The sequence below is a fragment of the Tachysurus vachellii genome, chromosome 20 (genome assembly GCF_030014155.1).
Source record: "Tachysurus vachellii isolate PV-2020 chromosome 20, HZAU_Pvac_v1, whole genome shotgun sequence".
In the NCBI taxonomy this organism is placed as follows: domain Eukaryota; kingdom Metazoa; phylum Chordata; class Actinopteri; order Siluriformes; family Bagridae; genus Tachysurus; species Tachysurus vachellii.
This window is the reverse complement of record NC_083479.1, coordinates 6454745-6479387: the sequence shown is the minus strand read 5'-3', so window position 1 is coordinate 6479387 and position 24643 is coordinate 6454745. Positions and strand designations below refer to the sequence as shown.

The 24643-nt window shown below is 36.7% G+C and overlaps 1 protein-coding gene across 5 annotated transcripts; it reads left to right on the top strand.

Moving 5' to 3' along the window:
* The first annotated feature begins 483 nt into the window (after positions 1-483).
* Positions 484-22521, top strand: slc4a5b (solute carrier family 4 member 5b). Of its 5 annotated transcripts, XM_060896095.1 has the most exons (25): positions 484-508; positions 814-869; positions 3174-3371; positions 5580-5706; positions 6219-6379; positions 6570-6725; positions 12989-13044; positions 14851-15008; positions 15113-15200; positions 15335-15489; positions 15607-15735; positions 16185-16359; positions 16614-16747; positions 16932-17203; positions 17462-17526; positions 17689-17880; positions 18246-18359; positions 18587-18700; positions 19019-19180; positions 19416-19594; positions 19741-19813; positions 20779-20847; positions 21225-21398; positions 21922-22092; positions 22409-22521. In XM_060896095.1, exons 2-25 carry the CDS (start codon positions 815-817, stop codon positions 22496-22498), a joined length of 3267 nt encoding a protein of 1088 aa, XP_060752078.1. In that variant the 5' UTR covers positions 484-508; position 814; the 3' UTR covers positions 22499-22521. The 5 variants fall into 5 exon arrangements, with proteins under 5 accessions (XP_060752078.1, XP_060752077.1, XP_060752079.1 ...); XM_060896094.1 differs by lacking the exon at positions 484-508 and having other exon boundaries at positions 734-869; XM_060896096.1 differs by lacking the exon at positions 484-508 and having other exon boundaries at positions 734-869; positions 22213-22506.
* Positions 22522-24643: the final 2122 nt, after the last annotated feature.

Sequence of the window (24643 nt, the reverse complement as noted above, 5' to 3'; positions counted from 1 at the left end):
AATTAACTCAGTGTCTACCTTCATACTGTCTGGTAGCAGAAACAGTTTTAGCAAAACGCATTATTTTAAGAACAGGCAAACAAATTCAATATGCAAGTCGATGATCGTTAAACACAAGCAGAGGTCAGTCAATTAGCAAGCAGGCAAAACAAGACACGACTAAATTGGGTACTTCTAGACAAAAAAAAGATCATAACCAGAATAACTTTCATAGAAAACAAGGCTTGGTATGTGCAATATTTCACAATGTGGACTGTGCTTTTATAGTGTGTATCTATTGAGGTCTAGGTCTAAGTGTCTGTGATTAGTAACCAAGTGAACTTTTATATGTGTCTTGGAAGTTAAGCTGTGGACCACATTGTAGGCCACAATGTCACAATGAGAATGGTAGCTGGATGCCAGTTCTGACCTTGACATGACACATGCACAAGAATGACATGCAATTTTGCAATCAATCAATGAATTCTTCAATATGAAAGAAATTTTCCAATATCCAAACAAGCCAAGAGTAAGCCCTGGATGTAAACTCAAAAGTGTTAATTGTCCTCATTTGTTCCTGTTTAGTTCCTGTATAGTCACCTATATTTATGGAACATTATTATAAAGTGTACCTACCTATAAATTAGTACCTGCATTGTCACTGCAGTTTGTTTGTACTTAATTACATCCTTTTATAAGTTGTAAGTTGTAAGTATACAAAATGGTGTGCTTGAACCGTTATATTTAATTTATTATTTGTATTGTTCTATTCCAAATGGTTACTAGCGTATACACCACCTTTTTTTGTGTGTTTCTTATTCTCCATCACAACAGAATGGACTGTGACTATTTTCACAGCAGTAAAGGAAGCAGACGCTATGAAGATGATGGTGGGATATCCTATTTTGCTTTTGTGTAATATATTAAGATGTACTAGACAAGCATTGTATTACAAGGAAATAACACAGACTAAATTGGCTGTCAACTGGAATAACTATAATGTATAATGTATACACTGCATTAAATCCATCTGAATCCATCTGATGAACACTTAAATCCATCTGATGAACACTTAACACACATCTGATGACACTTAACATACACAGAACAAACCCTATTCTTACATTGTTTACACATACTTATTTATATTTCAATTTGCACATTTATATTTCAATTTACACATTTATATTTCAATTTGCACATTTTTCACTGTACATACAACTGTCTTTATTATATATGTGTACATTTCTTATCATTGCCATTCTATTTACACTGTGGAGCTCCTGTACTAAACAAATTCCTCGTATGTGAAAACATACTTGGCAATAAAGACCTTTCTGACTTCTGACTTCTGACTTCTGCATACAGTGCCTTGCAAAATTATTCATACCCACTGAACCTTTTCACATTTTGACACAGTACAACCACAAACAAAAATGTATTTTATTATGATTTTATGTGATAGACCAACACAAAGTGGCACATAATTTGAAATGGAATGAAAATGATAAATGGTGTCCAAATTTTTTTTACAAATAATTACCTGAAGTGTGGCGTGCATTTGTATTCAGCCCCACTGAGTCAACATTTTGTAGAACCACCTTTCGCTGCAGTTACAGCTGCAAGTCTTTTGGGGTATGTCTCTACCAGCTTTGCACATCTAGTGAGTGACATTTCTGCCCATTCTTTTTTTTGCAAAATACCTCAATCTCAGTCCGATTGGATGGCGAGCGTCTGTGAACAGCGATTTGCAAGTCTCACCACAGATTCTGAATTGGATTTAGGTCTGGACTTTGACTGGGCCATTCTAACACATGAATATGCTTTGATCTAAACCACTCCATTGTAGCTCTGGCTGTATGTTTAGGGTCATTGTCTTGCTGGAAGGTGAACCTCCACCCCAGTCTCAAGTCTTTTGCAGACTCTAACAGGTTTTCATCTAAGATTGCCCTGTATTTGGCTCCATACATATTCCCATCAACTCTGACCAGCTTCCCTGTCCCTGCTGAAGAAAAGCATCCCCACAACATAATGCTGCCACCACCATGTTTCACGGTGGGGATGGTGTGTTCAGGGTGATATGCAGTGCTAGGTTTCCGCCACACATAACATTTTGAAAATTTTGGCCAAAAAGTTTTTTGGTCTCATCTGACTAGAGCACCTTCTTCCACCTGCTTGCTGTGTCCCCCACATGGCTTGTCACAAACTGCAAACAAGTTTATCCCTGACCTGTCTGGTGTGTTCTTTGGTCTTCATGATGCTGTTTGTTCACTAATGTTCTCTAACACACTTCTGATGGCTTCACAGAACAGCTGTATTTATACTGAGATTAAATTACACACAGGTTCACTCTATTTACTAATTATGTGACTTCTGAAGGCAGCTGGTTTCACTGGATTTTAGTTAGGGCTATCAGAGTAAAGGGGGCTGAATACAAATGCATACCACACTTTTCAGATATTTATTTGTAAAAAAAAAAAAAATTGGACACCATTTATAATTGTCATTCCACTTCACAATTATGTGCCACTTTCTTTTGGTCTATTTCATAAAATAACAATAAAAAACATTTTTCTTTGTGGTTGTAACGTGTCAAAATGTGGAAATGTTCAGCAGGTATGAATACTTTTGCAAGGCACTGTATATACAGTGTTGATACAAGAACAAGTCTATTGGCACCTCACAACAAATTTTGCCCTTATTTTTTCTCAAATTGAAATTGTTGTTGAGAGGTGGAGCTGATGATGCCAGAAACAAACAATTTTTCGTGAATCATCAATATTAATCAATATTGTGTTAGTTTTACTGGTGACAAATACACAACATTCCGGCTAAACAGGTTGTTCTGTAATATCACAAGCAGTAAATATTGCTGGAATACTTATATGAAAAAAAATTTACACTAAGTACTGTATATTACACTGGGGCTTTGGGCCAAAACATACACATTCACACACTCATGCCTTACCTGAGGCAATTTTGAGTAGGCAGTTCATCGTTGTTGTTGCTGTTGTTGTTGTTATTCTTCTTTCTCTGCTTCTTCTTCTTCTTGCTTGTGTTGTATATATTATCTATCTATCTATCTATCTATCTATCTATCTATCTATCTATCTATCTATCTATCTATCTATCATTTATTTGTTTAGTTTAACCTGCTTTTACATTCTTTGTTTCCTTCCTCTCTCTTGTCTCAGAGAACCAGTCTGTTTACGTTGGTGTTCCAGTGTCCAGAGGTTACAGAAAGAAACGGCGCCAACGCAGACACACATCACGGCATGACCATGGGAGTCATGAAAGACATCATCACGAGTGCCACGAACAAGTGGAACAGTATGATCCATACAATGATGAGTATGGCTCAAATGAACAGCTCTCCGATGCCAACTCTTACAGTAAGTTAAATCTTTAATATTTCAGAAATATTCTGCTTAATTAAATTTCAGATCAAGATTTTGATGTTTTGTATTGTGACTGTATTGTATGATCATAATGCTTGTCCTAATGGGGTGACAAGGCTTCTATCCAACTTAGGCCACATGCCTTATTACCTAAATAATATTTGCTATATAAATATTTGATAATAAATCATGGTCCACATAAGCAACCACAAAATCTCCACAAAATCTCCAAAAAGTCCAAACTGTTTCAAGTTATTGCAGTGACCATTGTGGGTTTTTCTTTCTTTAATGGAAATGTGACAACGATTTTGTCCGTGTGTGTATAGCAAACAGTCAGGGCCAAATAGTGATGGCAAAACAACTGGGTCAGAACATCTCCAAAACAGCAGATCTTTTGGGGTGTTCCCAGAATTCTGTGTAGCTTTTCTAGCCCAATCCCACAGAACGGCTATTTTAGCACAAAATGCAGAAAAGGGTCTTGTGAAGGCTGGTGGATTTATTGTTATGGGTTATCGGTGTGTTTTACTGTAAGCAGTAACATATATTTACAAAAGCAAGTATATGCTTCATAACTGTCCTACAATTTTTAGATGGTATACAAGATGTAGTTTCTGTTTATTTTAGCTTTGGATTATGACTTAAGAGGGGAATGGGGGAAAATAAAGAGGAGGGCTCAGTGGAGATGGAGGAGGAGAACACTTGTTAGGTCTTTCATGCATAAGGCACTTTACTTTGCTCTCGACTTTAGTTTTGCGTAGTCTTATACAAAAGCACTGGAAGACAAGGCAACCAGCATGATGTGTGGAAATGGTGCAGAGCAAGGAACTGAAGAATGAACTGAAAAGAATTACAAAAAGCAGTTAAGAGTCAAGAGAGGCCAAAGGAGTTGAAGAAACCAAAGTTACACATCCGGTATTTTCTTAAAAAAACTGGTGAAATAATTTGAAGATGGATCAGAAAAGCTCAGATATTCCACTAGTGTCGTTCCCTGTTCAGGTTACAGATCACTCTCTTTCTTCTGGTCTGGGCTCCTACTCTTCTCTGTCAGGTAAAGCAACTACTTCATTTCAATCCCTTACACTGTTCTTCAAATACATAACAGGAATTGTCACTGTAAAATGTCTAGATGAGGTGTGCTTTCTTTAATGCTTGTTATGTTGTTGCTGGCCATTATTCTACCTTTTGTTAGTGTTTTACGCGACACTGTCTAAAACCCTTTTTACAGTCATATAGTGATTCATATTTGGTGCCTTAGTCACAGAATCTAATTGAAGCTTGAGCTTTGTACAATCAGAACAAAAGTCTTATAATTTGCTCCCTAAAGAGCTTAATCAGTCATTTAAAGCAACTATGTTTAAAAACACTACTACTATTAGCAAGAATTAGATTTCATTTAGTCAGTTTGCTGCAACTAATGAATTCTATCCAGATCAGGATGAAAAACTCAGCAACGCTTAAAGACAAGCTGTAATTTTCCATTATGAAAATAGCATTCCAGAGGCAGATATGGCTTTGGTTGAGCCACAGGATCAGTAGGATTACATAGTGGTTAACAACTAGAGAAAAACAATCACGTGCTAATAATCCTCTGGGCCATGATGGCAGGGAGCCATGGTGTGGAAAAATAAGAAATTTGTTTAGTTCACTTTATGGTGCAGATTGATATGATATATTTTGCTATGTCGTTATAATTAGTTTAGTCTCAATGTTATATAGGTTTTACATATCTGGATAAAAGAAAAAATTTAAAATAGTAGTAGTTCAGTGTCCCGGATCAAAAATTCAAAGCAATCAAGTTTTGTAAGGCTTTGCAGGAAACTAATAGAAGGGATTAGGTTTTGGGGGGATCTTGGGCATTGGAATGGCTCATCTAAATATTCCAGCATATTACAAAAAGTCACAGGATACATTCATCCAATATGCATATACTATTTCTTATGAAGAACAGCTATGGTAACGAGGATTAGAAGTATATTTCACCCATTTTATGTGGCATAAACTTACAAGTTGTGGAATATAAACTACGCTTAACTATATTTCATAATATTGATATGATTCTATCTCTATTTTTATCTTATCAACTTTTAATTTCCGATGACCCTTTAACTAGGAAGGGATCTGAAATAATGAGCTGATCAGAATGAATTATGTGTGTGTGTGTGTGTGTGTGTGTGTGTGTGTGTGTGTGTGTGTGTGTGTCAGTGTCACCAGCTGCAGAGAGACTGCGCTGCATCCTTGGAGAGGATGATGAGTCCACACCAACACTTTTCACAGAGATGGACACACTGCACCATGAAGGTGGAGAACTAGAGTGGAAAGAATCAGCAAGGTAACTCACATATCATGTTTATGTACACTTAATCAAAAACACACTCATAGATGACATACATGCTTATGTCCATTTACACACATACATGATTATGTCCTTTGAAATCTCAAGGGGTCTGTACTGTGAGTTTTCTGTAAGTCAGCTAAATGCAATCTCTGCACAGATCAGCATCCAATTCCATACTGGGAAAGGTACTGATCTGTGATCATCTGATTTGTGCAGGTTGTGCCTCTACAGTATTATGTCTGTGGGGGCACAGAATCTTTATATTTTTATTATATTCCTATTCTTTTTTTTTATATTCTTAATTTATATATTTATTTTGTCTAAAAGAGTAGCCATACATGATTGTATTGTACTTGAGAATAATTATAATAAAGTTTGATTCTGACTCTGATTTTGATGGATACAAACTCATCCAAAGTTTCTGCCCTAGCTTACAAAGCAATCCAAAACTCGACCAAAGAGACAGAAACCTACAGTAAGTGTTATTTAATTGTGCATTTTCTAAGGTGGGTGAAATTTGAAGAGAAAGTGGAGGAGGGGGGAGAACGATGGAGCAAGCCCCATGTTTCCACACTGTCACTGCACAGTCTCTTTGAGCTGCGAACATGTTTACAGACTGGTAGCGTCCTTTTAGACCTGGAGGGCTACTCTCTGCCTCAAATAGTCGGTGAGTTTATCCTCTGTGTGTTTGTCCATATGTATATGTGTTTACACTTACATTTGTAGTAGTAGTGGTCTGTCAAGTTCAGATTTTATGGAGCTGACTTACCTCTAGGCATTACAAATGACCTGTGTGATAAGCTAGTTCATATCCTTGTTTTGCAAGCATAATAACTGGGTATCTTTCTCGTGTTCAGATGACATAGTGGACAGGCATGTACAGGATGGCCTGATAGACTCTGAGCTCAAAGAGAAGATCAGTTTCATTTTGCTGAGAAAGCATCGACACCAGACCAAGAAGCCCATCCATCGCTCACTGGCTGACATTGGAAAGCCCAGTCCTTCAAGTAAAGGTCTTGTCCTCTATTTTGTATATGAATTGTGTTGGAGGATCTTAGGGTGTAATTAAAAATTACTGGTACCCTTGGAAAGCCTTAAAAAAAAAGCTATGGGACCAATTATTAATTTATTCAGTTTTCACCCACCTTTGGCTAAATTATTTATGGTAAGGCAAAAAACAATCCAGTACTATGCTATAAGCATAATATGCTTTATATCATACTTAAGCACTGAACTCAAATGACCCATTTTGTTTTTCTGCTTGATATGATACATGCTACAATATCAGAATAACCTTGGTCATTAGTTACTTGCAACAGCCTCCCTTTGTCAATCTTGGATGCATACAGAGAATATATAAAGTGACCTGAGACTTTGTGAACAGTGTTCATCATCCTTACATATCTTCAGCCCCATCTCATGCATTTTAATAGGGAATCTGGTCAAAATACTGGGAAGACGTCAAACTTCAAGGACTCGTTTTATAGCCTTTAACATAACAGTGCAAAGAATTCTGGAGGGCAGCATATTCATGTTCAAATGTAACAAATGATATACAGTATGTTTCAAAAAACTCTGATTCTTCCATGCAATCTTATGTTATGCCTTCTCAACTCATCCTTCTCATCTTTTCTGCAGTGTCCTTTCCATTTTTCAATGTACACTACACCTTGCAATCTCTCAACATATCTCTTTGGATCTTTTTCTCTTTTCCCCTCTTCACTCTTACCCTGGGTCTCTCAGACCGGAGTCCAAGTTGTAGCCATAGCTCCATGTATCACTCCACTGAGGATTTGCGGGGTCGCCAGAGTGGAAGTCTGGGGAAACTATGTGAGTCTAGGATTTTTACCCCAACGTAGGCTCCTGATTAAAATCTTTATAATGTTCTAAAAGTCATAAATGTTAATTGTAATTGACTACTCTTCTATAGTAGTCCCTACAGCAACATATCACACTTATGCATCTTACCTTTGGTGCGTATAATAACAATCGTCATATCAGATATCATATGATATCATGTGATATCATATGGACATGTATGCAATTCAATGCATATTACTGTTACATTATTATGTAAGATCTGGGCAACAGCCTTTACACTTGAGGAGGTGTGAGTGGTAAATTGTGCGTTAGTCTGCTATGACTGATTTGAGGCAGGATACAAAAAATGATGGGGCATTTGCCAGTGACATAGGTGGTTAAGTTTGTGAGTGACTTGGTTGATCTGCTTATTTGGTCCAGAAGAGAGCAACATCCCTGGGGTTAAGTTTTTTGCCTACTGTTGAATATCTGAGGTCTTGGATCACCAACCCTGTCACTTGGTACACCCCTTGGTCAGTCATGTGGTCTTTGTGGGTTTGTGCCATCTACCGCTGGTGAGTCCATGAGGGCTGGTCGCCGATCACATACTGTGTGAGTTGGGTGGCAGAGTGATGCAAGTATAGGGTCTTTCAGAGAATGGCACAGAGACAAGAGTTAGTGAGCAAAAATCACAGTTGTGGGTTTTATTAAGTGCTCAGTAAGGGAAAAAACACAGTGTAGCAGTGTGAGGTCTACTTACAGTATGCAGTGTTTAGCATTAAGTCTCAGTGTCGTCAAGTGTCATGCAGTCCAGCCAGCAGTGGTGGGGGTGAGTTCAGCATCCCAGGAGTGTGGCGGGGGCTCAGTAGCAGCAAAAGTGTCCATTATCCGGTGTAATCTGAATTTTCCTATCCTTTACCTCCCCCTAATTGCTGAGCACGGCTCACCTCTGTGGTCCTCTGCCGGGGGTTTGGCCGCCCCACCTTTCACTCTGTCCCAGGAGCTGACCTTGTAGCTGAACCCTCTTGTCCTTCTGTCAGTGGTGCTGGCCAGGCCGCTCCACTGCTGCTGCTTCCTTCTGACAGTGGGTTTTCTTTGGCGAAGTTTGGTCTTTTTATGTGTCTTTGCAGCGGTGCATGCTCTGCCATCATACAAGGGATTTTGGCCATGTTCAGCCCAGGTCAGAAACTGAGACCAGCCTCACAGTTTGGTGTTAAAGAAAGTACAGAGGAAGCAGTTGATCACTTGATTTGCTAACTGTACTTGGTATTTAGGTGGTTCTACTTGGTTGTATTACCTTAGGACTGGGGAGAGCTGTGAGAAAGTAGATAGAGATGTGGGACCAGGGGCACTGAGATGTGAGTAGTGGCACTAATGTGTCTGTTGGCAGGGGTCTGGGTACTTTGACTCCAGCACAGACAGTGATGTTTGTGAAATTGGCCCCCCACATGATCAGAAAACTAACACAGCTATATCAGTTTGTTTGTGCAACGTTTTTTTTAGATATTAAACGTTATTTTTTAATACAGCAGCCCGATACCCCCCCCCCCCCCCACACACACACACAAAAAAAAGCCACCAAATCTGAAAAATTGCTTCAAAGCGGTCTCGTGCATTTGTGCAATGCATACAGAATAATCCTTTGTGCTCATTCAGTTTTTGAGAGATTAGCTTTATTTTTTACCAGCTACCTTGGAGCACGTGATCACCACTCGTACCAGGTCATTTTTGTTTACAAAACGAGCAGAATCTGCGTTTGTTGTTGTGAAGTTTTTGGCATGCAGAGTGGCTGTTCACAAACAAATGCTCTGTTATAGTGACTTTAGTGAAGTTAATGTAAGAAAACCTTGACAGTATGTATTGCCTTTCAGATATTAATGTCACATTTACTTAAGATGAAAGCAGGATCACATTTGATCTCATTCCAGATTTAAGATAAAGATTTGAAACTTTTCTGCATAACATTTTGAATAATTTGGCTTATTGTGTGCTTTCACTTGGTTTTCCAAAACCACTGTAGTGCCATGAAGCTAAGAAACTGAAGATTCTGTTAGATATATGTAAAAATAATAATTTTGATTTGGATGATATGGGTGACTGAGCAAAAAAAAAAAATTACTTTTAAGATCTTTTATTAGTAAATAAAATGCTAGTTCAAGTATACTCGCTTGTTCGGACACCTAGGGGAAGTTCACACCTTGGTGCCAGAACAGAAAAGAGTCTTGCTGTATATCTACCTCTTACCCTGAGAGACGGTGGGACCCGTCAGGCAGTGATTGTAGATCTGAGGAAGCGAGGTGCAGTGTGAGGAGTGATAAGAGCTTTCAGGTAGGAGGGAGCTGGTCCGTTTTTGGCTTTGTAGGCAAGCATCAGTATTTTGTATCTGATGTGTGCAGCTACCGGAAGCCAGTGGAGGGAGCGCAGCAGTGGGGTGGTAAGTGAGAATATAGGCAGGTTGAAAACAAGTCATGCAGCTGTATTTGGATCATTTGCGGGTTGAATACAAGTCGAATTGCATTCATAGGTAGACCTGCCAGCAGTAAGTTGTAGTAGTCCAGTCTTGAAATGACAAGAGACTAAACAAGTACCTGGGCAGCAGGTGTGGACAAAAATTGGCCGAATCCGTATGATGTTGTATAATTTCACTTCATTGTGATCATTGTGCAGGGATATTGCAAGATCCTGACCTTGGGGTGAATCACCTGGGATGATCAGCAGATCAGTTTTGCTGATCAGTTCAGTTTCAACTGATGAGCTGTCATCCACGATAGTATGTCCGACAGACATTCTGAGATCTGAGCAGAAACCAAGGTATCTGAATGAGGAAAAGAGAATATAAGTTGAGAATATAAGTTAAGTTAATATAACTTCACCAAGAGAATGAGTATACAGAGAGAAAAGCAGAGTTTAAAGTGATTTTTACTATTTGGGGGGCTGTATCTCAAGATGTGTTTAAGCACAAATGTTTATTTTGTGTGCACAAATGATGCACAAACTGATGTGGTTGTGTTTTCTAATAATGTGTGGGGGGCAACTTTACACACATCAGGCAGTGCAGGAGATTATCAGACAGTAAATATCAAAAAACATATGTGGCCACCATTTTTTTTGTCCACAGAGGATGGTAGGTTTGTTGCATACCTGGGTGGCCATTAGCAACTGATAAGTGAGCATAGGGGATAAGTCTTGTCCTCTCTGCCCCATAGCAGAGAGATAAAGGGGTGAGATATGGAATTGAAGGCATGTATGGCATATTATTCATAGTGGCCACTATAAGTGGTAAAGGGTGTTTTCTACTTTTACTCCCTGTGGATATGCGCCAGATTGTATACACTGCATAGGACAAGCTTGGTGAAAAACTTGGCTGCTCAGAGCTGTTATAGTGACACTGTTGACTTACTGTGAGCTGATTTAGGCCCCTATAATCAATGCAGGGTCAAAGGCTGCCCACCAAAGGAGAAGTGGATGGGCGGATGTACCCTTGCTGAAGTGCCTCCAGACTGTATCCCTTCATGTCTCATTATTCTGCTAGGAAAAGGAGGTAAACTCAGCCATGGGAGGGCATGGTGATTGGCACCAGATTTATGGTGCAGTCATAAGGTCTGTCATAAGTCATAATGGTGTAGCATTCTTCAAAAAAAGTCCAAATGTGTTTCAAGGATCTCTGTGGAAGTGAAGGCTATCATGAGCTCAGACGTGCAAACACAATTCTGCAGGTAGTATTGTGACCAGTGGGTAAGCTGCTTGTCTTCAATGACAGCTGAAGGTTGTGGAGCTCTATCCATGGAAGGTACAGGATCACTGAGTGCTTGGTGAAATTGGTGACTAGCAGCCTAATGTGTTGATGATGAAGCTCACAGGAGGGGTAGAAGTTGGGGAAGCAGTTCCATGGTTAAGATAGATCATAGATTCTTCATCAATGAAGTTGTCTGCTGCTCGGGAGTTGATCAGCGATTTAAAAACAGAGCAGTTTTTCCCTGAGAGCAGTTTTCTATGGCTCTGACATGCCCTTGTGACTTACAAAATACAGAGAACATTGTAGTACAAAACCTTTACACCAAGGAACATCACCCTAGAAGTTCTTGAGGATAAGCATTGGTTTAAATATTGCAGAAGTTGTTGGATGCAGCACGATGTAGGTGACCTTGGCTTGGGAAAGCTGATCCATTTTGGTGTCCAGGTCCACCAAATAACACCTCCTTGAGCTCATCATGAGCTATGAGGGCTTCCCACAAGTCTGGCTCACTTGCTGCATCCATATGTTATAAATATTCTGTAAGCTAAGGAACGGCTGCAAGGATGCAAAAGCAGTTATAATCAGAAGATTGTAAACTGTTAGAAGAAAAACTGTTACAAATGATAGGTAAAAGCCAAAAAACAGGCAAGATTCAGGCAATCAGCAAACATATGAAATGGGACTAAGTAACTACTGTATGTAAAATGGAAAGGCTAGGCAAAGCACAAGGCAAAGTGAAAAGGCTTGGTAATGTCAGAAACAAAATGCAAACCGAGCGTATATTGTACTTTGCGATGTAAGAAAGTCATTTGAGCTGTGACTGAGTGTAGGTGATTGGAAATAGGTGTGTGTGGGTCTGATCATTATGAAGGTGAATGGGGAAGTGCATGTATTCTGGATGTTGAAGTAGTGGTGTTGGAGCAGGGAGTGGGGCAGTGGTGGTTAAGGCTCGGGGTTGTTGATCAGAGGATTGGGGTTCAAGCCCCATCACTGCCAAACTGCCACTGTTGGGCCCTTGACCCTCACTGCTCCAAGGGCTGACCCTGTGCTCTTACCCCAACCTCTAAAGTGGGATATGTGTGTAATTCACTGTGCTGTAACAAAAATATATACTGTATTATACTCTTATATTGTATATTCTATTGTGTATTCTATTCATGTTTGTACTCTCACACACATTCTGCATTTTTATGCTTTCTGACTTTAGAATTAAAATCGTGGATGTTGGTCTGCACTCTTAATTTATGAATGATATAATAATTTATGAATTCATGTATGAGCATCAAAATTATTTCCTAAAATCGGATCAACAAAAGCTGCTAGCTGAAGAAAGGAGTGATAGCTAGCATAGTTAGATGTATAAACAACCAATTTCAGAAGTGAATGCAAATAATCAAACAGAAATTTATGCTTAGAATTTATTTGGGAAATAAAATGAGACCCAAGGTAAGAGAGGTAAAAACGGGTGAGATTTTAATTTCTGAACGGGAAAGATATTTATTTGTTCTTTAATTTGTTGCATATAAGTGAATAATAAGTAGCCAGCTTTACTACCAAAACATCAATTTAGGTACACAAGTTATATTTATACTGCATTCATTATGTGTTGTTACAATGTGAGTTACTAACCTGTTTATGTGTAAACAAATTAGAACATGGAGTCCATTAGACCTGTTATCTATGCTTAATGTAAATGACAATTTTATTATTAACTGAGTGATGTTTGTATTTCCTGTCTAGATCATGTTCAGAGTCGTAGTATGAATGATATCTCAGTTACACCAAGTTCTGACCAGGTACGTTTTTTACTGAGCATGCTTTAATGTGTAAAGCATTCTGTGGAAATGTACCAATCTGTGCAATTACTTGGCTGCTGTGATAGATAGACTTTAGAGATTTGTTAACAATCGCTCTCTAACAGCAGCACTGAACAATAGGCACTTCTGTGAGGCCTGAACAGTGTTGAGTAACATGCCTGAGGTGGATTGTTCTATTTTACAAGGAGAGGGTGGATGTAAAGTCTTTTTAAACTACACAGCCTTTTTTAAGACCACACCAAAACTAGATGACGATGAATGTGTTTTTCCCTTAGAAGGATTCAATTCTTATTTTAAATCATTACATTATTGTGAGAACAATTTAAATGTGTCTGCTAATGTGTTTATAAGACAATAGGTTGATTTGAGACCTTTGAAAGAGAATGAAAGAGAAAATGGGGAGGAGTGTAAAAGTACATCATAAATATGAAATCTGAAATATTTCAGAAAAAGAGTGAATAGAAAGATATTATGTGGAGGAGGTGCTGGAAATTTTATAAATTTTAAAAACTTAGATTTACCTAATTATAGATAAGATTTAAAAAAAAAAAAAAAACAAACTATATTATATTGTATTTCATGAATTGGTGTGGCATCTATATAGTGGCCATCTAGCAACCTTTTAAGTGCTGCACTCCCCAACACATATACCTCCAAACAATTGTTTAAACACACTTTGAACACTGAAGTAGCTATAGTGACAAACCCCCCTCACACCACCAAGAGAAAACAGGCAGCGAAAAGGCTGAAAAGCAGCAGAACAAATTAGACTCTAGTGCCTCAATTACATCCCATACTTAACAAATGCCATTCCTTGGACAGTCAATGGCTCTTAGCACCAGGCAGAAAACATACAGTTTACATACACTCTGGGCACACACTGCTGATGTCCCTGTCATAGCATGATGCCAGTGACTTACATGGCCACATACGGATTGTAGTCTCTCCTAGCTTATTAAGAAAAATGCTAAAATATCTTTTATTTTTTTTACATCCACTCAGTTTCACTGTATGCATTATCCTGGTCAGGGTTGCAGAAGATGCAGATTTTCCTGGGTAAACTTGGCATAAGGAGGACCCTGATTCAGACACCGTATATATAAATAACTCACACACTTATGCACACCTAAGGGCAAATTAGTTTAGCCAATCCATCTACTGGCTTGCTTGAGAAAGGTTGGAGGAAACTGGTGAGTGTAACTCTATGCAGACAGGGAAACAACCTGTATAGAGAACCTCCACATAGACATTAACCTGAGCTCAGCATCAGGATGCCTAGTTCAAAGACATTCAGTCAGTATTGTGTTAAATCTTGCTTGATATATATATATATATATATATATATATATATATATATATATATATATATATATATATATATATATATATATATATACATATACATATATAGTATAAGTATAAGTTGATTATATAAGTAAAGATCTTTGACAAATAGGTTGTAACCTTTATATTATTATTAATAGTATAAAATTAATATATTAATAAAGATTACTAATATTCTAAATATTAGTAATCTAATAATATATTAATTTTATACTAATATTAATAATAATATAAAGGTTACAACTTGTTTGTATCCTTTATATTATTATTAATATTAGTATAAATACTATTAATATTCAAAATTTTAGTAGTTAATCTAATAATTAGAAGCTTGTGTCCAGAAAACTAAACTTTACTAAAAAAAACTGACAAATTGACCATTTTTTAACAATCATTAACAGATAATTGGTGACTACAGTATGTTGACATGTTACTCACCAGCTCAAGAACAAGTTTATGAAGAAAATTCCTAGAGATGCTGAAGCATCCAATGTTTTGATTGGAGAGGTGGACTTTCTGGACAAGCCTTTTGTGGCCTTTGTCCGTCTTGCTCAAGCCACAACATTAGGTGGACTGACTGAAGTCCCTGTACCAACCAGGTAAAGAAAAAAAATACTATTGTTTTTAGAGTTTCATGTTTTTTCAAACTTGAGTGCTGAAAATGATATGTATTTCACCAGCAATGTTATGGTTGTGTTTCTAGATTCCTCTTCATTTTGCTTGGCCCTCATGGCAAAGTCAAATCCTACAATGAAATTGGCCGTGCCATTGCCACACTCATGGTTGATGATGTAAGAACGAATGTTTAAATCGTTTTAGAATTCTAACTCATTTTGTGCCACCATTTTTGTAAAATGATTAACACAAGAAAAAAAAAACAACATTTACATGCATTATGTCATTATTTATTTAATTGTCTCTCCAGCTCTTTAGCAGCGTGGCCTATAAGGCCAGACATCGTGATGACTTGATTGCAGGACTTGATGAGTTTTTGAATGAGGTGACAGTTCTCCCACCAGGAGAGTGGGACCCAAAGATTCGTATTGAACCACCAAAAAAAGTTCCTTCAGCAGAGATGAGGTATGAATTGTGTTCAGTGGATATGGTGTAATCTGGTTTCATATCTGTATTGATCAAAAGAAACCAAAAATTGCAAAAGAGGTGAGAACAAAAAAATTGCCTTTAATTGTGCTACAGAAAGTCAGTGTTTTCACTAAATGAGCTGGGACAAGCAAATGGAACTTCAGGTGGAGGAGGAATAGCTGATGATGATGAAGAGTTGCCTGCGCCTCATGAGATGGGAGAGGAACTGACCTTCACTGGGAGGTAATTTTACCAAGTACACTATGTGCCCTAAACCATCTTGAGAAGCATCCTATGTATAGCCATGTTAACTAGTTAAAGTGTTGCTGGCAGATTGCTGCATCACTGTCTAAGGAGATGATTGTATTAGGGTGATTAAAATATTAAAAATAATTATTGGTACATTCTGGTTTACAATTAAGCTACAGTATGATTCTGTGTTGCATTGCATTTAATACTTCAAATTATAGGTCGAAACAGATGCAGTTTGTTTTTAAAAAAAAGTTTTTATTCCAAGTTGTCCATGTTTCAAACATTCTATGTTTGTGTACTTATTTGTATAGAGGAGATTTAATTAGTTTGTTAAAAAAAATACAGTATCAAATATTGATTTGCTTTTTCGTTTGTAATTATTTTATAACGTCTAGCAGGTTATTTGCTTTTAGTTACAGTATATTGTGTATGTAATGTAGATTTTGTGGAGGTCTTTGGCTTGACATCAAACGGAAAGTACCATGGCTGCTGAGTGACTTTTGTGAGGGCTTTCACATCCAGTCTATCTCAGCTGTGCTCTTCATATACTTGGGATGCATCACTAATGCCATCACATTTGGAGGCCTTTTAGGAGACGCCACTGACAACTACCAAGTACCATTATTCATTACAAAGCATTATCAAGCTCAGTTTTATTCTTCCCACATTCTGTGTTATTTAAGCCTTTACTTAATCAGTAATAAAACCATTTATTGTCCCTTAAGCTCCCAAATATATAAGTTGATTATGAATTTTTATAAGCTTTGACAAACTAGTGGAACCATTAGGAGAAAAATTCATTGTAAGGTTCTTTTAAAGAAATGTTCCCATCTAACCTCATCTCAGTGTTCTGAATTCTTATGTTTTAGGGTGTGATGGAGAGCTTTCTTGGCACAGCTCTAGCAGGAACAGTTTTCTGTTTTTTTGGTGGCCAACCCCTCATTATCCTGAGTTCAACTGGACCTATACTGGTCTTTGAGAAGCTGCTGTATGAATTTTGCAAGTGAGTGACTACTTCGTATTTGTTGTTTTATAGATGTATGCCTACTACTTAATATAAATGACCTCTTCCAATCATCTGTAATTGGATAGCAGCCATTAAAGCCAGGCGTTGTGACAAACAGCCTTATGTTTGTAGGTAAAAGAGATATTCTCTGATATATAACTTCATTGTTTTCCACAATCAGAACTAATGACATTGACTACATGGATTTGCGATTGTGGATTGGACTGCACTCCTGCCTTCAGTGTCTTATCCTGGTGGCCTCCGATGCTAGCTACATCATCAAGTACATAACACGTTTCACTGAAGAGGGCTTCTCCAGCCTCATCTCCTTTATCTTTGTCTCTGATGCTATAAAGAAGATGGTGGGGACCTTTCAGTACTACCCTATTAACACAAACTTCAAGCCTGACTACATCACTAGTTACAAGTGTGACTGTATGCCTCCAGATCAAGGTGAGGGTCACTGAGATTAACATGACAGTTTATATAACAGTCTACTAAAATTTGTCAATGCTTTTGTTGCATATATTTTATTTACTTACATTACATACATCTGTCATCTGACAGAACCCCACATAGCTTTGTTATCTGTTTGTTATTCATTCCACATAGTGATTTACATACTGTATGCAGTGAAAGACACTGTTTTAACTTGCATTCATGACATATTTTTATACTGTACTGTTCTTTTTTCTTTTTTTTTTGTAATAGGTGATTCAATGGATTTCAATTCGTCTGCTCTACTTGGACCAGACAACTTTACCGATTACTCTTTGGTAATCTTACGATTTTTTTTTTTTGCTGCAAATTTTTGATATATAAAATATAAAAAAAAAATAAAACTGAAGAGGTAGAATTAAATAATGTGCTTGGATTAATGGCTATACATTACCAGATTTAGTCCTTGTATCACTGTATATGCTCTGCTTTCCACACAGTACAACTTCACAGTTCTTGACTGGAGTCAGCTGACCAAAAACGAGTGTCTAAAGTATGGTGGATCTCTGGTAGGCAAATCCTGCAAGTATGTTCCTGACCTGGCCCTCATGTCCTTCGTCCTGTTTTTCGGCACCTATTCCATGACCATTTCACTCAAGAAGTTTAAGTTCAGCCGCTACTTCCCCACCAAGGTTTGAATGAGCCAGCAAGAATATTATATGATTATGAATTGAAATACCATTCCATCTATGTACACACACATGTTTTATTAAGTACATTATTAAACCTCCAAAGGAGAACTTTGGTAATTTGGTAATTGAAATAACAATAAACTATATTGCACAATTCAAAATAGGTTTTATAGATGAATTTATGAACATGTTTTTAAAATGACATCAATTGTCTGTTATGTACAAAAGAAAATATATTTGTATATTAAAGACATTATTGATATATACTGTGAAAACCATAAGATTTTTCCTACTTATCATATTTACCTTTATTTTTATTTATGTTTGCCTATTTCGACCCCTTCAACCTCAACCTCATCCCTCAGTGGCGTACCTTGATTGCAGATTTTGCCATTATTATATCCATTCTGGTCTTCTGTGCCCTGGATTACCTGATGTCCCTCGAGACCCCCAAACTGCATGTGCCTACTGAGATCAAGGTCACACAACTGCCCTTCTGTGTCATAATCTATCCCTTAAAGAAAAGATTTTCTTTAATCACAATCACAATTCCTCCTTTTAGAGTTGATTAAAAATCATATCAATTCTTAAGTGACTGCTGCAGTGTTCTTCTAAATGCTTTTTTCTTCTTTTAAATTAACACCTTATATATGACTGTATGTTTGCTATTCATATTTCCTTCTTATTCCTCTCTGTAAACATGTAGCTTCGGAAACTCTTCAGTGATTTTGCCATCTTCACATCAATCATGACTTTTGTTGGCCTTGATATTTTAATGGGGCTTGAAACACCTAAACTTATTGTGCCCACAGAGTTTAAGGTACGATCCTGATTTTAAGACTAAAAGTCATGCATTTTAGTCAAGGTTATGATTATTATGATTATTGGCCTAAAACTTTGATTGCATTTAAAATACACAAGTTTTATGTGAATCTGTTTTTATTGGTGTGATGATAAATCTTTCCATCACATTTGTTTTCTGATGGCTGTTTAAAATAGTCCTAGGCTAAATTACATTTATGAAAGCATGCGCTAACTAACTTTAATGTTAGAAAAAACATAGTACTCTTTATTAACTTCCTTTTTTTTAAATGCATCTTAAACTAATTCTCACTTTTGTCAATCTCTGTCACTACAGCCCACTCGGTCAGACCGTGCTTGGATGGTCATTCCTTCTGGGAAGAACCCCTGGTGGATGTATTTGGCTAGTTTTGTACCTGCTCTTCTTGTTACAATCCTTATTTTCATGGATCAGCAAATAACTGCTGTTATTGTCAATCGCAAGGAGAACAAACTTAGGGTAAGGTATTATAAAAATCATTCTCACTCTCAAACAATTTAATGGCGTCTCATATTAATGAATTTGACCTGAAACCTGTGTTTTTGTATTTAATGCAATAAGTTGATCCTTTATATACATCTTTTATTTAATGATTTTTCCCTTAACCACTTAATTTCATACATTTTAATATTTTTGGTATAATTTTTATTTATTATTTTTTTTTTAACATTTTTTGCATGTTGGACTTGAGAAGAAAGGATGTGGCTACCATTTAGACATGTTTTGGGTCGGAATCCTCATGGCCGTCTGCTCTTTCCTGTGCTTACCATGGTATGTAGCAGCTACAGTCATCTCCATTGCTCACATAGATTCCCTTAAGATGGAGAGCGAGTGCAGTGCTCCAGGTGAGCAGCCACAGTTCCTGGGAGTGAGGTAAGCATTACATGTTCAAGGTGAACATTACATTATTAACAGTCATATATTCATATATGTATGAATTTTTATGAAAATATGATTTTTTGTTCTGTTCAAGTGATTATGTTGAATCTCTTCCCAACATTTTCCCTTATTTTCAACAGAGAACAAAGGCTTACAGGAATCCTGGTTTTTGTGCTCACTGGAGTGTCTATTTTCTTGGCTCCCATACTGCAGGTGAGTCTTTGTGAACATAAGTTAATGTCCCTCAATAAGTAACACTATGCTTTTGTTTTAAATTGTTGAAAGATTGGACATGTACATTCTTGCACCAACCTTCATAATTAAAAACATGCAGTACTCACCAGGATAATAATGGCTATTAAAAAAATGCTAACTGTTATACCGTCATTTTGAGAGATTTTGTTCATTGAACCTCAGTGCTTGATTCGGACCATTAAAAAAAAGTATTAGGAATTTTGTATAGAGATACATCTAATAAGTGACATTTAATAATAATTGTTGGCAACAAATTTTAGTTATAAAGTAGCTGGTCTAAACTTACTGTGACACATTATGTGTTTATTTAAAGACGTATGTAACGTTTATTTAAAGATGTATTTTCAATTTTACAATCCCAAATCCCAATTAAGATTACCAGTAAAAACCAGTAAACAATATCTGCAGATGAAATTAATTTTATACAGGTACCTTTTTAGATTTCTCATATTTCTATCGTATGAAAGAATTCTAATTTGTGTCTACTCTAAGGGCTTATTTTAGTAAATGCAAAATTAAATACAGGTTGAAAGTTTACAGTATTTATTGTTTAGCTGTTTTGGCCCAAGCGTGTATCATAATATCTTTATAATACATTAAAGGCCTAAAACAAGAAGATCGAAGCTTCATTTGAAGAATTATGAAACTTTATTACATCCTCTTTTAAATATCACCATTAAACCTGTTATGGTCTAAATAGAGAACTGAAGCTAAAATAAGTTGTACAGTACTGTACTTTATACAGTATTTTAGCCAACTGGAATTTTGCCTGTATTCCAAACAAAAGTGTCTATGCAGCTTTCCTACAGCAATTTAAAAAAAATGATGTGATGCATATCTGAATAAAAACAACAACAACAACAACAACAGTATATATCACTGAAACTTTTACTATAGTAATATTTTCATCTGCTTTTTTCTAGTATATTCCCATGCCAGTACTTTATGGAGTGTTCCTGTACATGGGTGTAGCCTCTCTCAGTGGCATTCAGGTGCGTACACACACACACACGCATACACACACACATACAGTACACACATACACACACACATCTACCTTTCTACAGATACTGACACGATTAGTACTGCAGCTAATGCCATGATTACTCTTTACGCTTAACTCTAATCAACCTTCCTTTTTAGTTTTTCTAATAAAATATACAATCCAAAAAAAGCATTTGTCTTTATGGGAGTCCACCAAATGTTCCCAAAAGGATATTTCTTTGTGAACAGATTGGCAGTGTATATAATCATATCAATCCTCCACACTGTCCATACATACACATTACTGTTAATTTTTTTTTTTTGAAGTTCCTTTAGATTCATTTTCCTTCAGCTTATTGTAAAGGATTTTAATCATATTATTTAGTTTTGGGAGAGGATCAAGCTGATCCTGATGCCCGCCAAGCACCAGCCGGACTTTGTTTTCCTCCGCCATGTACCTTTGCGCCGGGTGCATCTTTTCACCTTAGTTCAGATTACTTGTCTGGCTGTGCTCTGGATCCTCAAGTCTACTGTTGCAGCTATTATTTTTCCTGTCATGGTAAGATCTGTGCTTAATTCTATCATAGTTCTAGTTTCATGCATTACTGTTTATTAAAAAAATACACTGTTTTTGATGTAAAGTAATAGTCATAAATCTAGTATACCTGCTCAACTGGTGCCACCATCTCTCAAGGCAAGTACAGTATATACCAAGACTCTTTTTCTGGCACTGAGGTGGTGGAATTAACTTTCCTTAGATGTCCAAACAGCTGAGTCACTGGCTATCTTCAAACAAGGAATGATGGCCTACCTCTTTCTGGAACAGTTTAACTAGCACTTATTTTAGATTTATGCACATCTTAACATAAGGCAAGGTGTCTGGATATCAAATGAAAGGAAACACTTTGCCTAAAGTCAAACTAGCCATCTAACAAGACATAGATAATGGAAAATCATTGTGTTAAACTAATTGAGAGAAACTATTTTTTGCAATTTATACTTGTTGTTCTCTTCATTATTTAATGAAGAATTTATCAAACTGAAGAATTTTTTGATGAGAGATGGTTATATCCTATTTCCAGATCCTGGGACTGATGGTAGTGAGAAAGATGCTTGACCTTGTCTTCTCCCAGCATGACCTGGCCTGGCTGGATGACATCCTCCCTGAGAAGGACAAGAAAAAAAAGGATGATGAGAAAAAGAAGAAAGAGAGAAAGAAAGCAAAGTGCAGAGATCATGACAGTGATGAAGAGGTTAGTGGAAAAAAAGGTTTTGTTTAACACACTAAATGCCAACACACTTTGACCCTGATCAGAGCATGTGATTGGTTTAATGTTTTGTAATTAATCAATTTTTTCTCCTACCTTTCACAGTGTTGCTAAAGAGGCACTAACTTTTACTGCAGTCTGTATGTGTCATTTATCTAATTTACAGTTCCTATGTACCAGCCCCAGCATGGCATTCGATTTATTTGGTGTGTCCTGCATGTGTTTTCTGCTGAATTGTGGGTATTTAAATTAGCACATTTAGCTGCATGGCAGTAGCTTGAGGTTTCTGTGTCTCTCCCAGTTGAAATGTCCAAGTGATATCCTTCCCTCAGTGAAGATACCAAAGGAGTGTCCATCATCCTCCCCTGATCCTCCTCACACACCCTCCTGACACACACCTTGCTGTATCAAACTGTGAGTTAACCTTAAATTCCCATCCTCTGATGTCATAAACAGCTATGTCCAATATGGCGTTTAAATGTATAATCATTAGAACATTAAATTTCTAATAATTTGATAGATTTATTTGGTTTCATTTGAAAATATGAAGAAGCTGATGTAAATAGTGTATTGCATGCGTCTAAAGTATTTTATTGTATATTGTATTTTATTAAATTACTAAAATAACTAAACGCAAAATCTCTGCACCATAATTAACTAGCGAGTTACTAAAATAAGTTTAGACAAGCAAGCTTTAAAATGGAATTTAGAGATTTCTGTCATAATCATCAACTTATTGTGGCATATTGTGTTTTTCTTAAGCTGCATTTCATTCTGATTCCGATTGAAAAAGACGTTTAAAGAGAATTTTTCTGCATTTACTGGAATAGTTAGTACTTTCATTTATCATTCAGTAGCTTTTATCATCAAAGTTAGCAAGCAGAAATATCCTATAACATCTGGTAATTTTAGCTATGTGGCATGAATTTAGTGTAGTACTGAATAAATCTGGAATGGGAAGGAATTTGATTCATGGTGCATTTGGAGCCTATTCTAGGGACACTTCTTACCTTTTCCTGTTTAGTGTTCCTGTTATTTATTTATTTATTATATTTTATTAATTTATTTTTTTGGAAAATCAGTTTGTTACTTGCCAGAGCAAGCCTGACCTGTTGAATATTTCGAACTTCTGTTCATTTTCACCAGCACATGAAGATCGCCTGCCCTCCGTCTCCAGCTCAGCCTGCACTCCTTTCTACCACTGTCCTATGTTTATGGAGCCAAATTACAAGGGGACCGAGTTCTATCAGTAACAGTCTGATACTGGCAGTGAGACCACATTGTGGTGAAATAAGAATCTTTTTGCTGTTTGGGTGAAAAATGTTTATGTAACCTTAAACTTCATGTCCTTTGCCATAGTTTGTCTAATGAATTTAGAATTATTTTCATCCATACTGAACATGACAACTGCTTAGGTTAGATAACAGCAGCCTTTAAATCACATAACTTTAAAATTATCTGCAAGTAAAATAGATACTGCATAGCACAATAATCAGCCATATTTTAAATAAAATTCAACCTCCGTCTTTTGTGTTGCTTTGTGTAATAAAACCATGTAACTGAAACATATGAAAATAATATAATGTACCTCTTTAGTAAACCCTGGATCTAATTAAAAAGTTACTGTAAGCACTAAAAGTAACTATAGAACGAATGTTGTTTTAAAATCTGATATTGGAGTTTAATAGGATTTAAAATCAACTGATGTATTACAATATTAACTAATGTTTAATATTGTTAATTATTGTTAGTTGTTTACAGTAGTTCCTCTGTTTGAATGAATCTACTATTTGTGAGTATGCAGTCGGTTTGATAAGTCCTGTGATGTACTGTATGCTAGAAATAAAGATATTTTAAAAACTGAACAAACCCTGTCCTTATCTTGCTTTAGCATGGATGGTCCTGTGATCATCTGCTTGCAGTTTAGTGCGTGTATGATGGCAGACACAGTTGAGGGATTTTTCTTAAATAAAAGTCACCAAAATTAAGTTTTTAAGTAGAATCTACATCACTTCACCTTTAAACACGAGCACATGTCATTGTACTATTTATCAATATGACTTCCACATTCCACTTTCACCGGGCAGGAAAAATCACTACTGACCCTTCGCACCCTGGACATATCCTCTTTCAGCTCCTCCCTTCTGGCAGATGTTACAGAACTTTGCTTACTAAAACACAGGAACAGTTTCTTTCCCCGGGCAATCACGCTGATCAACGACTCACCATAATTATATTCCCTGCTTCTTATCATAAGTACTGCATTACCAGGACTGTCAGTCATCAAATCATCTGTATATTACACACTACTGCTGCTTTATATTGCACAAAAAGCATAATATTGCACAATATTGTTATTTGCACTCCCACACTTTATGTACATAACTGATCAGTCATATTCTATATTTATATTTTATATATTTTATTCATTCTATATTCATATTTAATACTCATTCTGTCTATATTGTATCTCATCGTCTGCATTGTCTTGTATAGTTTGTATAGTATAGTGTTATTTATGTCTGTACTTTTGAGA

Bases quoted from the DNA above. Each gene is read 5' to 3' on its own strand.
- slc4a5b (XM_060896094.1), top strand. From the start codon at position 755: ATGGTTACTAGCGTATACACCACCTTTTTTTGTGTGTTTCTTATTCTC. The intron at 15,009-15,112 runs GTAAAGAAAAAA...TTGTGTTTCTAG, and splicing joins GAAGTCCCTGTACCAACCAG to ATTCCTCTTCATTTTGCTTG. The intron at 19,595-19,740 runs GTAAGCATTACA...TATTTTCAACAG, and splicing joins CCACAGTTCCTGGGAGTGAG to AGAACAAAGGCTTACAGGAA.